General features: G+C 51.3%; 1 protein-coding gene across 1 annotated transcript in view; it reads right to left on the reverse strand.

Annotated features, from left to right (window-relative positions):
* NARF (nuclear prelamin A recognition factor) overlaps window positions 1-18,391 on the reverse strand; it is a 30,498-nt gene that overhangs the window by 5,719 nt on the left and 6,388 nt on the right. Inside the window, exons 3-8 of the mRNA XM_075347870.1 lie at window positions 17,975-18,118; window positions 7,310-7,442; window positions 7,002-7,136; window positions 5,715-5,833; window positions 5,494-5,623; window positions 5,215-5,287 (exon numbers count right to left, since the gene is read on the reverse strand). Of these exons, the coding sequence (XP_075203985.1) occupies window positions 5,215-5,287; window positions 5,494-5,623; window positions 5,715-5,833; window positions 7,002-7,136; window positions 7,310-7,442; window positions 17,975-18,118 (734 nt within the window). The remainder of the gene's footprint in view (window positions 1-5,214; window positions 5,288-5,493; window positions 5,624-5,714; window positions 5,834-7,001; window positions 7,137-7,309; window positions 7,443-17,974; window positions 18,119-18,391) is intronic.

Genomic DNA, 18,391 nt, shown 5'->3' on the forward strand with positions numbered 1-18,391 from the left:
CAGAGAATGAATGAGCTCCACATTGAGCGGTGACATCACTCAGGTCATTTTCGGTCACAGCTGGAGGTTCCCACGGTCCTTCATCTGTGATTGCAGGTAACCTGACCTCAGGTGGAGGTCACTGAGTTCACAGACCTGCATCTCCAAAAAAAAAAAAAAAAAAAAAAAAAAAAAAAATCGCAGTCTTTTTGGCCAAGAGATGCAGATTTTTTTTTCTGAAATTTTTATATCAAATTCCTGCATCTAATCTACAATCTACACCTCCTACCAAAAAAACGTGGTGTTTTGAAGCAATTTTTTGCCGCGGTTATTTTTCCGCGATTTTTGCCAGGAGGTGCACATTTGGTGGTGAAATCGTCTGCACCAGCTTTCAGCACCAAATTTCCACCTGTAGCAAAATTTTATTTTTTATTTTGGGGGGCCAAGGGATGCAAATTTGATGCTGAGATTTTTACACCATATTCCTGCATCCAATCTACACCTCCTGGCAAAAAAACACGGTGTTTTGACGCAATTTTTTGCCGCGGTTAGTTTTCCACAATTTTTGCCAGGAGGTGCACATTTGGTGCTGGAATATGGTGTAAAATTGTAATAATCACACAATTTACATCCCTTGGTCCAAAAATTAAAAAGAAACAAACATTTAGACGCTGTTTTTGTGCGGTCTTGTGCCAGGAGGTGCAAATTTGGTGCAGGATTTTGGTGTATTACTTCACCAACAAATATGCATCTCCTGGCAGAAAACGGTAATGAAATGGTTTTCATACTGCAGGTTTTTGGCCGTTTTTTGCCAGGAGATGCAGATCTGGGATAAAAATTGCACACACATGCACGCTCCTTTCAGAAGTGTGCAGCAGTGCCGGTGATGCGCTGTCAGCCTCGTGCGGGTCTGACATCACCCGGCACAGCCTGCTGCTGTCTGAACATGAGCGTGCATGTACCTAGAAACACATGCACAATCCTGTCAGAAGTGTGCGGGTGATGCAATGTCAGACTTGTGGGAGTCCCTCGCTGTGACTGCTGCCTAAAATAAACCGCATGTGTTTTTTTTTAATTTAACTAAATAATTAAGAAAAAAAAAAAACAAAAACATCATGACGTGCAGTCCCCCCAATTTTCATTCCCAGCCATGAGAACGCCAGCCGGGGGCTGGTATGTCCTCAGCCCGCAGCCGTCCGGCATAGCCGCATCTGTTACATGCGACCATTCCGGGGAGATATCGGCTCATCTTGATTGCCCTGGTGCGGTGGCAATCAAGGTAATAGCAGGGGTTAATAACAGCTCATGGCTCCTATTAAACCCCAGGTTTGTGATTGCACGGGCGTCTGTGAGATACCCGCATCACAAACCTGTAAATTACAGTAAATAAACAGGACACAGAAAAATTCCTTTATTTAGAATAAATTACACACGCAGCCTCCTCCTTCACCACTTTATTATCCCAACACCCTGCAGCTCCAGCGTAATCCACACGAGATCCAGCGAAGACACATCCAGCTCTGCTACATTTCACAGCGAGCAGCCATAGAGTACGGCTGCCCGCTCTGAGTGCAGCGTAGTACTGACCGCGATAAGCGATGACTGCACGGCAGACACTGTCACAGGCTGGGGGGGCACATCTGCCAGGAACCAATCACAGCTGAGAGGACGGCCGGTGGGCGGGGAAAACACGGAAAGCTGTGGGACTGCGTGCACAGCACAGGAAGTGAAAGCGCGACCCGGAAGCAGTGTGCCGCCATGACAGAGCCTCGGTAAGTATGAAACGCTCATTTATTTATTGTTTTTTTTTCATTTTTTATTAATTGCCGGTTCCGGATCGTGCAGCCGGAATCCCGCACCCGGGAATAGTGCCGAAACCGTGCGGGTCCGTACATTTACAGCCCGGGCCTGCTCAGCCCTAGGTGTGAGCACCATCTAGTGGCAAGTGCAGTAATGTAGTGCAGGGATCAGTATATCAGCACCATGTAGTGGTCATGAATGGGTTACAGCTCCCTCTGCCCAATAAAAACACAACAAAGCACTTTGTTAATGGGAATAAAAGTGAAAGTGCACTGATAACGCGGGCAGGGATTAAAAATTAACCTGCTGACTGGCCAACGAAGGGTGCCAGGGAATTATTTTTCCATCACAAGGCAGTGGTGCGATGTCAGCAGGTCGGAGCAGTCGCATGATCAGCGTGCGCAGAGGGATTACCCCATAGGGGCTGGTAGTGTTAGGCGGATGGAAACTCATGGTGCAGCTCTAGTATAAAATCCAGATCTCTTAAAGGGGCGCACACACACACACAATATTATATTATACATACCGTATTTTTCGGACCATAAGACGCACTTTTTCCCCCCCAAATGTTGGGGGAAAGTGGGGGGTGCGTCTTATGGTCTGACTATAAGGCTGTGGGGAATGAGGGTGCCGCAGTGCAGCGTGTCATCGGTGGCACGAGCAGGCTGTAACAGCCTGCCGTGACCACGTGGGCCCGCTCATTACATATGCACGCCCATCCTCCCGCCCATCATCTCTCAGCGAAACCGGCGCTGACAGGTGGGCGGGGTGATAGGCGGGGGGGGGTGCATGCATAATTAGCAGCCGGCCGTGATCACCCCTGGCAACTACAGCCTGGAGTGATCATGTGCGGCTGTATTCACTGCCCCCCGTGCATCATTATCAGCGCGGGGTGCAGTGAATCAGTGTACTCACCCGTCACCGTGTGTGGAGCCGCCCCCCTGCAGCATCGCGTCTTCCTGTCTGTGCCGGCGGTCAGCTGATCTGGACACTAGTGGCGCGCACCGCGATGACGTCATCGCTGTGCGCGCCGCTAGTAACCACCAGAATCGATCAGCTTACCGCCGGCACAGACAGGAAGACGCGATGCTGCAGACACCGGTGACTGCTCCACACAGCGGCGCTGCAGCTGAGACAGAGATCGGTGCTTCAGGGAGTGAGGAAGGGTAAGTATAAACGTTTATTTTTTTTTTTCCTGTGCCACAGGATACACGCCATTTACCAGGATGGATGGGGGCGTATCATGAGCAGGATGGATGGGGGCGTATCATGAGCAGGATGGATGGGGGCGTATCATGAGCAGGATGGATGGGGGCGTATCATGAGCAGGATGGATGGGGGCGTATCATGAGCAGGATGGATGGGGGCATTTCATGAGCAGGATGGATGGGGGGCGTATCATGAGCAGGATGGATGGGGGCGTATCATGAGCAGGATGGATGGGGGGCGTATCATGAGCAGGATGGATGGGGGGCGTATCATGAGCAGGATGGATGGGGGGCATATCATGAGCAGGATGGATGGGGGGTATATCATGAGCAGGATGGATGGGGGGTATATGAGCAGGAGGATCCTTATCAGAATGGGGTACCTTAGTAGAGAATTTGGGGACATTACCCCCATAACAGTGTCAGCAGCAGATCCTCGCCCCATAACAGTGTGTCATGACCATATTTTTTGGTTAAAATTTTATTTTCCTCCTCTAAAACCAGGGTGCGTCTTATGGTCTGGTGCGTCTTATAGTCCGAAAAATATATATATATATATATATATATACACACACACACACACACACACACACACACACACGTAGTATTCACCCCCCGGACACATTTACACATTCGGAATTAACATGGCATTTTGACACTTGGACTGTAGCTCAGCCTGGAAGTATGAAATGCACTGCAGCAAAAAAGAATGTTATTTCTTTTTATTTTTTATTTTTTTTTAAATTGTGAAAAGTTTATTCAGAGGGTGATTTATTATTCAACCCCTCAAACCACCAGAATTCTGTTTGATTCCCCTAAAGTATTAAGAAGTATTTCAGGCACAAAGAACAATGAGCTTCACATGTTTGGATTAATTATCTCTTTTTCCAGCCTTTTCTGACTAATTAAGACCCTCCCCAAACTTGTGAGCAGCACTCATACTTGGTCAACATGGGAAAGACAAAAAGGAGCATTCCAAGGCCATCAGACAAGATCGTGGAGGGTCACGAGGCTGGCAAGGGGTACAAAACCCTTTCCAAGGAGTTGGGCCTACCTGTCTCCACTGTTGGGAGCATCATCCGGAAGTGGCAGGCTTATGGAACTACTGTTAGCCTTCCACGGCCTGGACAGCCTTTGAAAGTTTCCACCCGTGCCGAGGCCAGGCTTGTCCGAAGAGTCAAGGCTAACCCAAGGACAACAAGGAAGGAGCTCTGGGAAGATCTCATGGCAGTGGGGACATTGGTTTCAGTCAATACCATAAGTAACGTACTCCACCGCAATGGTCTCTGTTCCAGACGAGCCCGTAAGGCACCTTTACTTTCAAAGCGTCATGTCAAGGCTCATCTACAGTTTGCTCATGATCACTTGGAGGACTCTGAGACAGACTGGTTCAAGGTTCTCTGGTCTGATGAGACCAAGATCGAGATCTTTGGTGCCAACCACACACGTGACGTTTGGAGACTGGATGGCACTGCATACGACCCCAAGAATACCATCCCCACAGTCAAGCATGGTGGTGGCAGCATCATGCTGTGGGGCTGTTTCTCAGCCAAGGGGCCTGGCCATCTGGTCCGCATCCATGGGAAGATGGATAGCACGGCCTACCTGGAGATTTTGGCCAAGAACCTCCGCTCCTCCATCAAGGATCTTAAGATGGGTCGTCATTTCATCTTCCAACAAGACAACGACCCAAAGCACACAGCCAAAAAAACCAAGGCCTGGTTCAAGAGGGAAAAAAATCAAGGTGTTGCAGTAGCCTAGTCAGTCTCCTGACCTTAACCCAATTGAAAACTTGTGGAAGGAGCTCAAGATTAAAGTCCACATGAGACACCCAAAGAACCTAGATAACTTGGAGAAGATCTGCATGGAGGAGTGGGCCAAGATAACTCCAGAGACCTGTGCCGGCCTGATCAGGTCTTATAAAAGACGATTATTAGCTGTAATTGCAAACAAGGGTTATTCCACAAAATATTAAACCTAGGGGTTGAATAATAATTGACCCACACTTTTATGTTGAAAATTTAACTGAGCAACATAACTTGTTGGTTTGTAAGATTTATGCATCTGTTAATAAATCCTGCTCTTGTTTGAAGTTTGCAGGCTCTAACTTATTTTCATCTTATCAAACCTGCTAAATCTGCAGGGGGTTGAAGACTACTTGTAGGCACGGTATATATATATATATATATATAAAAAATGTAAATAAAATAATAGGCTCATAACTCACACATGTTCTAGCGGAGATTCTTCCACTTCTTTGACGGAAATATTTCTTTCTTCCATAATTTGCATCACTTCTCCTAAAATTTAAAAAAAAAAAAAAAATTATATATATTGAATTATATAATTTGTGAGGTTGGTCATTATAATTTTTACTGGGTGGGACTAAAAGTCGGAACTTAGGGGTCCCCTGACTGCTTGAGTCCCAAGCCAATTGTTAGGACATTACCCCTACCCCATTCCGATACGCTGGCTCCTGCGCCACCGATACAGGGGTGCCACTCACCTGATGTCAGCACACAGTCGACATCCCGGCAGTTGAACAGGTCGGTGTAGTAATCTTCTCGGAGGGCCTCCATCTTTCGGTCATAACATGGCGCCACAGCGAGGTGGAATATTTTATCCGGGGACAGATTCTGGAAGAGAGAACACACATGTATACTGGGGTCATTATCAGAAACCACATTTTTTTTCCACATCAGAAACATAAGAGGATCTCAGTCTCACCTTCTGTGATGCAAAGTAACTCTTCACTAGTGACCCCATGATCTGCTGTGGGGATTTTGCGGTGCAGATGTGCGGCGTAACCAGGTCACCCAGAACACGCTCCGCATACTGTACCCATCCTAAAATACGACAGAAGGTTCACAGGAGCAACGTGGAAGAACCGTAAGAAATTATATTCTAGTAGGTATATTCTTGTACATAGGAGGCAGTATTATAGTAGTTATATTCTTGTACATATGGGGCAGTATTATAGTAGTTATATTCTTGTACATAGGGGGCAGTATTATAGTAGTTATATTCTTGTACATAGGGGGCAGTATTATAGTAGTTATATTCTTGTACATAGGGGCAGTATTATAGTAGTTATATTCTTGTACATAGGGGGCAGTATTATAGTAGTTATATTCTTGTACATAGGGGCAGTATTATAGTAGTTATATTCTTGTACATAGGGGGCAGGATTATAGCAGTTTATAATGTCTGAAAAGACCATCTATATTCTGCATTTATTCTGAAGCAGGACACCCCATGTCACCTGTATGGCAGTATCTGGGGTGGGGGGGAGGGGTGGCCGTTCAGCGGCTCTGGGTACATTAGGCAATCATTATACGGTATTATGTGACATGTGAGATATAACCTCGTCCCTCTGGACGTCCTGTCTGTTTCCATTCCTGTGAATTTCGGCTGAGTCATTGTTTACCACCATCTGCAGATCGGATTGTTGTCTTCCCTTAATTTATTGTGGTTAACCCTTCCGTCAGCAGATTCACTTCTTGAAATCGCTGCTCATTCGATTCTTATTTAGGGGGCAGAGCAGTGCATTATGGGATTTTAGTGAATATGATGTTAGCACTATGGCCACAGGGCGAGATTAACCTCTCACCCACCAGGGCAGGACTGCCGTCACATAGGAACGTCCCTGACTCAGCAGAACCTGCACTATTCCTGGCTTCGCTGCTGGCGGATCGTCACTTTCCAGACAGAGCCGCCTTATCTTTAGCCTCAGGCCCTCAAGAAGCCTTGAAATTTCTTCTCTCACAAGGTCTTAGCAAATTGCAATGGGTAACCCTATAATGACAAGTCTGGCTTGTGTCTCAAGATTGGGGAGGGGGCGGATATATGATCTTATGGACTTAAGGGCAAGCAGCAGCACCAATCTCGGCTTCCTGGGCCTACTCAGTTTTATGGTTGTCCATAGAGAAAATAAGCATCCGTTTAGCAATTCTGGAGCCGCTTATCGCAGCACATTGTTATTAACCTCCTCCTCTCGGAGGTATCTGACCTTACCTGGACAAGCAGAGGCGAACATGGGGAAGGCGTGCTCATCCTGGGTCTGCCGCCGAAACCTTTGGATGAAATCCTTCTGAGTTTCCAGGATGCTGAAATCAGCGGCGATCGTTGTATCGAACACATGATGGACGCCTGAAGAAGGACAATACAAGACGTTATTTTTTTTTGCAAAAAGGAACATGTATTTAAATGGGGGCTTACAATACGAGACACAACACGTGGTCAGGGGATGGCCGCTTCTGAGAGAAAGCAGCTAAATATCTTTTCGAATACTGAAAACCCTCTTAAGTGATACTTCTACTTACCCAGACTCTTGAGGAAGCCGCAGAGCTTCTTGGCCGCCTCACAAACTGAAAGCTGGAACTTGACAGCAAAATAAGGCACAGACTGCGGACTGACCGACGCCACCACCAGTCTATGGAGGGAAGAGTCACATTTCTAGGGGACAAAAGGGTAAAAATTAGTGATGAGCGGGCACTACCATGCTCGGGTGCTCGATATTCGTAACGCGTAGTGATGAGTGAGCACTACCATGCTTGACTGCTCGGTACTCGTAATAAGTAGTCAAACTTTGGACAGACTCGACTACAGAGTATAATGGAAGTCAATGTGGGATTCAAGCATTTTTCCCGGAAGATCTTTTGGAAAAATTCTGGAGTTTCCAATTGACTTCTATAACACATGGTGCATGAATTGAGCCCGTCCAAACGTCTGACTCCTGTTTCGAGTACAGAGCATGGTAGTGGCCGCTGATCACTAGCAAAAATCTATAACAGGTCATATACTTCAGAGCTGCATTCACAATTCTGAAGGCTCGCTGGAAAAGTGTTAACGCCCTACAAGAAGACTTATCCCTACCAACTTAAAAAGGCATACTCCATTTATAACAATTTACCACTAGAATAAGCAAGAACTACTTAGTTAGAGGAGGTTCTAAAAATGAAGATCCCATCTAATTGTAGGATCGGGGAAACCCCTGCTTGGGAATAATAAATATAAAATAATAATAATGGCAGTTGTCCATCCGCACTGCCACTCATTCTCTATGGAAGCAGTGCACGTGTGCAATCATCACCTGTAATCAGTGCAAGCTCAGTGGTTAAACTCCCAATAACCAGAATAAATGTTTATTTCCATATTATATATAATTGCCTTATTCTGTCTGTCTGTCATGCTCCAAAATTGTGTCCTTACGGTGACACAAAGCTGATTGGCCGCTGGGCTCGCCATGGCCCCACCCCCCCCACACGGATTGGCAGCTCGCCCAGGCTGCGCCCCCACACGGATTGGCCAGCCGATCGCCCAGGCTCCGCCCCCCCACAGATTGGCCTCTCGCCCCGGCACCCTGCAGGCATTGGCAATTCGGCCACGCCACGCCCCGCCCCCTCACGCAATGCACGCTAGCTCTGGCCACGCCCCCTCCCCCCCCGAATTCCCCAAACTGACACGGCTGTCACGGAGCCACGACTCCCAGGTGAGTACTGTACTCCCCCTCCCCCTTCGGGAGCCCACATCAGCGTACGCCGCCAGCCCAGCCGACACTTACCCTCGCATTGCTGGCTTTGCCGCCGTATGCTGGTGTGGGCTCCCGTGCGAGCGGGGGACGGGATACGTTGGTAACCATGCTAGCATAGTTACCAGCTGGTAACCATGCTAGCATGGTTACAAGCGCATCAAGGTCCTGCAGCGGCGGAAGATCCACACGCACACACACATCAGATCACACTCACTCTCACACACACCTCACACACACCTCACATCGCATCCACACACTCACAGCATCCAGCGATACCGCTTGCTTCTCGGCCTCGATACTGTGCTGCTGTGACCTTCCAGGACCTGACGGAAGATCACATGGCCAGAAGCATGTGGTATCTCCGGATGTTGTGAGTGTGAGCGCGTATGTGCGATTTCGTCAGTGTCTGTGTGTGAGTGTATGCGATCGGTTGTGTGTGTGAGTGTATGCGATCGGTTGTGTGTGTGAGTGTATGCAATCGGTTGTGTGTGTGAGTGTATGCAATCGGTTGTGTGTGTGAGTGTATGCGATCGGTTGTGTGTGTGAGTGTATGCAATCGGTTGTGTGTGTGAGTGTATGCAATCGGTTGTGTGTGTGAGTGTATGCAATCGGTTGTGTGTGTGAGTGTATGCAATCGGTTGTGTGTGTGAGTGTATGCAATCGGTTGTGTGTGTGAGTGTATGCAATCGGTTGTGTGTGTGAGTGTATGCAATCGGTTGTGTGTGTGAGTGTATGCAATCGGTTGTGTGTGTGAGTGTATGCAATCGGTTGTGTGTGTGAGTGTATGCAATCGGTTGTGTGTGTGAGTGTATGCAATCGGTTGTGTGTGTGAGTGTATGCAATCGGTTGTGTGTGTGAGTGTATGCAATCGGTTGTGTGTGTGAGTGTATGCAATCGGTTGTGTGTGTGAGTGTATGCAATCGGTTGTGTGTGTGAGTGTATGCAATCGGTTGTGTGTGTGAGTGTATGCAATCGGTTGTGTGTGTGAGTGTATGCAATCGGTTGTGTGTGTGAGTGTATGCAATCGGTTGTGTGTGTGAGTGTATGCAATCGGTTGTGTGTGTGAGTGTATGCAATCGGTTGTGTGTGTGAGTGTATGCAATCGGTTGTGTGTGTGAGTGTATGCAATCGGTTGTGTGTGTGAGTGTATGCAATCGGTTGTGTGTGTGAGTGTATGCAATCGGTTGTGTGTGTGAGTGTATGCAATCGGTTGTGTGTGTGAGTGTATGCAATCGGTTGTGTGTGTGAGTGTATGCAATCGGTTGTGTGTGTGAGTGTATGCAATCGGTTGTGTGTGTGAGTGTATGCAATCGGTTGTGTGTGAGTGTATGCGATCGGTTGTGTGTGTGAGTGTATGCGATCGGTTGTGTGTGTGAGTGTATGCGATCGGTTGTGTGTGTGAGTGTCGGCAGAGGAGCACGGCGTGCTGGAGGAGGCTGGGAGCAGAGAGGCTGATCTTAGGGAAGGCTGGGAGGGGGAGGCTGATGCTGAGGGAGGCTGGAAGGAGAGAGGCTGATGCTGAGGGAGGCTGGAAGGAGAGAGGCTGATGCTGAGGGAGGCTGGAAGGAGAGAGGCTGATGCTGAGGGAGGCTGGAAGGAGAGAGGCTGATGCTGAGGGAGGCTGGAAGGAGAGAGGCTGATGCTGAGGGAGGCTGGAAGGAGAGAGGCTGATGCTGGGGGAGGCTGGAAGGAGAGAGGCTGATGCTGGGGGAGGCTGGAAGGAGAGAGGCTGAGGCTGGGAGGAGAGAGAGGCTGATGCTGGGGAAGGCTGATGCTGAGGGAGGCTGGGAGGGGAAAGCTGATGCTGGGGAAGGCTGGGAGGACGGAGGCTGGGAGGAGAGAGGCTGATGCTGGGGGAGGCTGGAAGGAGAGAGGGTGATGCTGGGGGAGGCTGGAAGGAGAGAGGCTGATGCTGGGGAAGGCTGGGAGAGGGAGGCTGAGGCTGGGAGGAGAGAGGCTGAGGCTGGGAGGAGAGAGGCTGATGCTGGGAGGAGAGAGGCTGATGCTGGGAGGAGAGAGGCTGATGCTGGGAGGAGAGAGGCTGATGCTGGGAGGAGAGAGGCTGATGCTGGGAGGAGAGAGGCTGATGCTGGGAGGAGAGAGGCTGATGCTGGGAGGAGAGAGGCTGATGCTGGGAGGAGAGAGGCTGATGCTGGGAGGAGAGAGGCTGATGCTGGGAGGAGAGAGGCTGATGCTGGGAGGAGAGAGGCTGATGCTCTGTGGAGAGAGGCTGATGCTCTGTGGAGAGAGGCTGATGCTCTGTGGAGAGAGGCTGATGCTCTGTGGAGAGAGGCTGATGCTCTGTGGAGAGAGGCTGATGCTCTGTGGAGAGAGGCTGATGCTCTGTGGAGAGAGGCTGATGCTCTGTGGAGAGAGGCTGATGCTCTGTGGAGAGAGGCTGATGCTCTGTGGAGAGAGGCTGATGCTCTGTGGAGAGAGGCTGATGCTCTGTGGAGAGAGGCTGATGCTCTGTGGAGAGAGGCTGATGCTCTGTGGAGAGAGGCTGATGCTCTGTGGAGAGAGGCTGATGCTCTGTGGAGAGAGGCTGATGCTCTGTGGAGAGAGGCTGATGCTCTGTGGAGAGAGGCTGATGCTCTGTGGAGAGAGGCTGATGCTCTGTGGAGAGAGGCTGATGCTCTGTGGAGAGAGGCTGATGCTCTGTGGAGAGAGGCTGATGCTCTGTGGAGAGAGGCTGATGCTCTGTGGAGAGAGGCTGATGCTCTGTGGAGAGAGGCTGATGCTCTGTGGAGAGAGGCTGATGCTCTGTGGAGAGAGGCTGATGCTCTGTGGAGAGAGGCTGATGCTCTGTGGAGAGAGGCTGATGCCGCGGGCAGAGAGGCTGATGCCGCGGGCAGAGAGGCTGATGCCGCGGGCAGAGAGGCTGATGCTCTGTGGAGAGAGGCTGATGCCGCGGGCAGAGAGGCTGATGCCGCGGGCAGAGAGGCTGATGCCGCGGGCAGAGAGGCTGATGCCGCGGGCAGAGAGGCTGATGCCGCGGGCAGAGAGGCTGATGCCGCGGGCAGAGAGGCTGATGCCGCGGGCAGAGAGGCTGATGCCGCGGGCAGAGAGGCTGATGCCGCGGGCAGAGAGGCTGATGCCGCGGGCAGAGAGGCTGATGCCGCGGGCAGAGAGGCTGATGCCGCGGGCAGAGAGGCTGATGCCGCGGGCAGAGAGGCTGATGCTGCGGGCAGAGAGGCTGATGCTGGTGCAGCATGGGGGATGGAGCACGATGGGGGGTGCGCAGCATGGGGGATGGAGCACGATGGGAGGTGCACACCTCCCCCCAACACACACACACACACACACACACACACACAGGGAACCACAAAACGCCCTACACAGACACCCACACACACAGACAACGCTGCACACACACACACACACACACACACACACAACACCCAACACACAAACACCGCAGCACACACAAATATACGCACATACCGCACAACACACACATTGCTCAAAACATACCTCCCCCCAAAACACACCACACACACAAACACCGCACAACACACACACACACACACACACACACACACACACCAACGCTACAGACACAGCGCTCCACAAACAACGCAACACCGCTCTCACCCCCCGTCACACCCAGAACATGTACAGCGCCCTACACAAACACTTGGTAACTACACACAAGCTGATTGGCCGCTGGGCTCGCCATGGCCCCGCCCCCCCCCACGGATTGGCCTCTCGCCCCGGCTCTCTGCAGGCCCCGCCCCCCTCACGCAATCCATGCTCGCTCTGGCCCAACTGACACGGAGCCCCGATTCCCAGGTGAGTACACACACACACATCAGATCACACTCACTCTCACACACACCTCACACATCACAACATGCTGGGATATCGCTTGCTTCTACACCGGCTCCGTCAGGATCCCAGCAGCGCCACACATAACCTTGCGATGCTGGGATCTTCACGGAGGCCGTGAAAGCTGGTAACCATTATACACATCGGGTAACTAAGGTCCCTTAGTTACCCGATGTGTATCATAGTTACCAGTGTACACCGGCTCACACTCACCCTCACACACACCTCACACACACCTCACACACACCTCACACACACCTCACATCGCATCCACACATCAAGGTCCTGCAGCGCCGGAAAATACAGACACATAACAGCACACACACATAACAGCACACACACAAATCAGATCACACTCACTCACACACACACATCACATCGCATCCACATACTCACAACATCCTGGGATATCGCTTGCTTCTCGGCCTCGATACTGTGCTGTTGTGATCTTCCAGGACCTGCCGGAGGATCACATGGCCAGAAGCATGTGATATCCCCGGATGTTGTGAGTATAAGCGCGTATGTGCGATATCGTCAGTGTCTGTGTGTGTGAGTGGATGCGATCGGGTGTGTGTGAGTGGATGCGATCGGGTGTGTGTGAGTGGATGCGATCGGGTGTGTGTGAGTGGATGCGATCGGGTGTGTGTGAGTGGATGCGATCGGGTGTGTGTGAGTGGATGCGATCGGGTGTGTGTGAGTGGATGCGATCGGGTGTGTGAGTGTCGGCAGAGGAGCACGGCGTGCTGGAGGAGGCTGGGAGCAGAGAGGCTGATCATGGGGAAGGCTGGGAGGAGAGAGGCTGATGGTGGGGGAGGCTGGGAGGGGGAGGCTGGGACGAGGGAGGCTGATGCTGGTGGAGGCTGATGCTTGGGGAGGCTGGGAGCGGAAGGCTGATGCTGAGGGAGGCTGGGAGAGGGAGGCTGGGAGGAAGGAGGCTGGGAGGAGAGAGGCTGATCCTGGGGAAGGCTGGGAAGGGGAGGCTGATGCTGGGGGAGGCTGGAAGGAGAGAGGCTGGAAGGAGAGAGGCTGATGCATGGGGAGGCTGATGCTGGGGGAGGCTGGAAGGAGAGAGGCTAATGCTGGTGGAGGCTGATGCTTGGGGAGGCTGATGCTGGGGGAGACTGGGAGGGGAAGGCTGATGCTGAGGGAGGCTGGGAGGAAGGAGGCTGGGAGGAGAGAGGCTGATCCTGGGGAAGACTGGGAACGGGAGGCTGATGCTGAGGGAGGCTGGAAGGAGAGAGGCTGATGCTGGGGGAGGCTGGAAGGAGAGAGGCTGATGCTGGTGGAGGCTGATGCTTGGGGAGGCTGATGCTGGGGGAGACTGGGAGCGGAAGGCTGATGCTGAGGGAGGCTGGGAGAGGGAGGCTGGGAGGAAGGAGGCTGGGAGGAGAGAGGCTGATCCTGGGGAAGGCTGGGAAGGGGAGGCTGATGCTGGGGGAGGCTGGAAGGAGAGAGGCTGATGCTGGTGGAGGCTGATGCATGGGGAGGCTGATGCTGGGGGAGACTGGGAGCAGAAGGCTGATGCTGAGGGAGGCTGGGAGGAAGGAGGCTGGGAGGAGAGAGGCTGATCCTGGGGAAGGCTGGGAAGGGGAGGCTGATGCTGAGGGAAGCTGGAAGGAGAGAGGCTGATGCTGGGGGAGGCTGGAAGGAGAGAGGCTGAGGCTGGGAGGAGAGAGGCTGATGCTGGGGAAGGCTGATGCTGAGGGAGGCTGGGAGGGGAAAGCTGATGCTGGGGAAGGCTGGGAGGACGGAGGCTGGGAGGAGAGAGGCTGATCCTGGGGAAGGCTGGGAGAGGGAGGCTGGAAGGAGAGAGGCTGATGCTGGCGGAGGCTGATGCTGGGGAGGCTGGGAGAGGGAGGCTGGGAGGAGGGAGGCTGGGAGAGGTAGGCTGAGAGAAGAGAGGTTGATGCACACACACACACACACACACACACCACACACACACACACACACACACACACACACACACACACTGGGAACCACAAACAACTGCCCTACACAGACACCCACACACACAGACAACGCTGCACACACACAACACCCAACACACAAACACCGCGGCACACACAAATATACGCACATACCGCACAACACACACATTGCTCAAAACATACCTCCCCCCAAAACACACCACACACACACAAACCGCGCAACACACACACAACGCTACAGACACACAGCGTTCCACAAACAACGCAACACACGCAACACACATACAACACCGCTCTCACCCCCCGTCACACCCAGACAACACCCAGAACATGTACAGCGCCTACACAAACACTTGGTAACTACAGACAACAACATCTATATATATATATAACAAAAATCATACATGAACTACACAATACGTAAATTCTAGAATACCCGATGCGTAGAATCGGGCCACCTTCTAGTATATATATAATTGCCTTATTCTGTCTGTCTGTCATGCTCCGAAATTGTGTCCTTACGGTGACACAAAGCTGATTGGCCGCTGGGCTCGCCATGGCCCCGCCCCCCCACACAGATTGGCCTCTCGCCCCGGCTCTCTGCAGGCCCCGCCCCCCTCACGCAATGCACGCTCGCTCTGGCCCAACTGACACGGAGCTCCGATTCCCAGGCGAGTACACACACACACACACACATCAGATCACACTCACTCTCACACTCACACACACCTCACACATCACAACATGCTGGGATATCGCTTGCTTCTACACCGGCTCCGTCAGGATCCCGGCAGCGCCAGACATAACCTTGCGATGCTGGGATCTTGACGGAGGCCGTGAAAGCTGGTAACCATTATACACATCGGGTAACTAAGGTCCCTTAGTTACCCGATGTGTATCATAGTTACCAGTGTACACCGGCTCACACTCACTCTCACACACACCTCACACACACATCACATCGCATCCACACATCAAGGTCCTGCAGCTGCGGAACATACACACACATAACAGCACACACACACACACACACAAATCAGATCACACTCACACACACCTCACACATCATATCGCATCCAAATACTCACAACATCCTGGGATATCGCTTGCTTCTCGGCGGCGATACTGTGCTGTTGTGAGCTTCCAGGACCTGCCGGGGGATCACATGGCCAGAATCATGTGATATCCCCGGATGTTGTGAGTATCAGCGCATATGTGCAATATCGTCAGTGTGTGTGTCTTTGTGTGTGAGTGTATGCGATCGGGTGTGTGTGAGTGTATGCGATCGGGTGGGTGTGAGTGTATGCGATCGGGTGGGTGTGAGTGTATGCGATCGGGTGGGTGTGAGTGTATGCGATCGGGTGGGGGTGTGTGGGTGTGTGTGAGTGTATGCGATCGGGTGTGTGTGAGTGTATGCGATCGGGTGTGTGTGAGTGTATGCGATCGGGTGTGTGTGAGTGTATGCGATCGGGTGTGTGTGAGTGTATGCGATCGGGTGTGTGTGAGTGTATGCGATCGGATCTGTGAGTGTCGGCAGAGGAGCACGGCGTGCTGGAGGAGGCTGAGAGGAGAGAGGCTGAACCTGGGGAAGGCTGGGATGGGGAGGCTGATGCTGGAGACGGAGAGGCTGATGCTGGCGCAGCATGGCGGATGGAGCACCTTTGGGAGTGCGCAGCATGGCGGATGGAGCACGTTTGGGAGTGCGCAGCATGGCGGATGGAGCACGTTTGGGAGTGCGCAGCATGGCGGATGGAGCACGTTTGGGAGTGCGCAGCATGGCGGATGGAGCACGTTTGGGAGTGCGCAGCATGGCGGATGGAGCACGTTTGGGAGTGCGCAGCATGGCGGATGGAGCACGTTTGGGAGTGCGCAACATGGGAGATGGAGCACGTTTGGGAGTGCGCAGCATGGCGGATGGAGCACGTTTGGGAGTGCGCAGCATGGCGAATGGAGCGCGTTTGGGAGTGCGCAGGATGGGAGATGGAGCACGATGGGGGGTGCGCAGCATAGGGGATGGAGCACGTTTGGGAGTGCGCAGCATGGCGGATGGAGCACGTTTGGGAGTGCGCAGCATGGGGAATGGAGCACGTTTGGGAGTGCGCAGCATGGCGGATGGAGCACGTTTGGGAGTGCGCAGCATGGGAGATGGAGCACGATGGGGAGTGCGCAGCATGGCGGATGGAGCACGTTTGGGAGTGCGCAGGATGGGAGATGGAGCACGATGGGGAGTGCGCAGCATGGCGGATGGAGCACGTTTGGGAGTGCGCAGGATGGGAGATGGAGCACGATGGGGGGTGCGCAGCATACGGGATGGAGCACGATGGGGAGTGCGCTGCATGGGGGATGGAGCACGATGGGAAGTGCACACCTCCCCCCAACACACACACATACGCGCGCGCACTGCACAACACACCACACCACACACACACACACTGGGAACCACAAACAACTGCCCTACACAGACACCCACACACACAGACAACGCTGCACACACAAATATACGCACATACCGCACAACACGCACATTGCACAAAACATACCTCCCCCCAAAACACACCACACACACAAACTGCGCAACACACACACAACGCTACAGACACACAGCGCTCCACAAACAACGCAACACACAAACAACACCGCTCTCACCCCCCATCACACCCAGACAACATCCAGAACATGTACAGCGCCCTACACAAACACTTGGTAACTACACACAACAACATATACATATATATATATATATATATATATATATATATATATATATATATATATATATATATATATATATATATATATCTCTCTCTCTATCTCTCTATCTATCTATATATAACAAAAATCATACATGAACTACACAATACGTAAATTCTAGAATACCCGATGCGTAGAATCGGGCCACCTTCTAGTATATATATATTTTTCTATTTTAACTTCAGTCTTCTTTAGGGGACTTGAAGCCGTTATGGTTTGATTGGTTGCACTGCATACTGCGATGGTGATTTTTGCTGTGTATTGTAATACAGAGCTATATACTATAAAGCCCAGAAGCCCCAAGATGGAAGAAGGAAAGAAAAAAAATAAGTAAGGCTTATTAATAACAACAACATCATAATATTATTATTAATTAAAAAAAAACAAAAACAAAAAAACACCCCGCTGGGGCTACCCCATGTAAATGCTGCTGTGACAGACTTACAGTGACATTTACATGGTTTATCAGCAGCGACTGGCGCTAGCTCTGATCTCTGCTGTTAGAGGCAGGTGTTGGCTGTGTTACACAGCTGGCACCCACCCTCTATGGAGCAAGTTGAGCTCATGAGCCTGTTCCATACACATACATCCGCTCCATTGACATTTGTCATGGGGCTTTAAAGTGATTAATGGGATTTTCAATAGATAGCACATTTTTACTATAGGCTATGAATGTGTGATACATCCCCTTGCAAAACAAGAGCTGGAAAGCATCCCTACAGTACCCCAGGGTACACCGCTTTTATGAAAGTCAGTGTGGCCTGAATATTGCAGATCACGGTGACCTTTACTGTGCCTGATATTCAGGAGTCAGACCACCTCCCATGATTGTATGTTGATGGATGCCTCTAAGTATATGGGTATGGCGTGTTGACAGATTGCAAATAAAACTAGCAGAATTATGAATGCAGCTCTGGGTGATACTGTCATTTTAACTTTCATACCTTATTGAGACTTAAAACCTTGAAAAGCTCCTTCTGGTTCTGAGCAAAGATCTTGGCGCCTTCCTCCGAGGTCACACAGTTCCCACACGCCAGGCAATCACTCAGGAAGATGCGGGCATCGGCCAGGCGGTGAAACTCACTTTTCTAGTAGAATCGGAAAGAAGTAAAAAAGTCAAGGATTCTCATTGGAGCAATGTTGGGAGTTGTAGTTTCATAACATCTGGTGACAAGGTACTACTCATCTAGAATGGAATAGAGAGGACTATGCCTTTGCTAGCACTAGGAGTATTTGGGGTATGCCTACAGAGTATGGATGCTACTCCCCCCCCCCACGAGTTGTCTGATATAATTTTTTTTCAAATGCCGCAGTCAGCTTTGAAGGGCGTAGAGTCTGGCTAGGACGGGGGTGAAGGGAAC

The sequence above is a fragment of the Anomaloglossus baeobatrachus genome, chromosome 5, assembly GCF_048569485.1.
Source record: "Anomaloglossus baeobatrachus isolate aAnoBae1 chromosome 5, aAnoBae1.hap1, whole genome shotgun sequence".
Lineage (NCBI taxonomy): Eukaryota > Metazoa > Chordata > Amphibia > Anura > Aromobatidae > Anomaloglossus > Anomaloglossus baeobatrachus.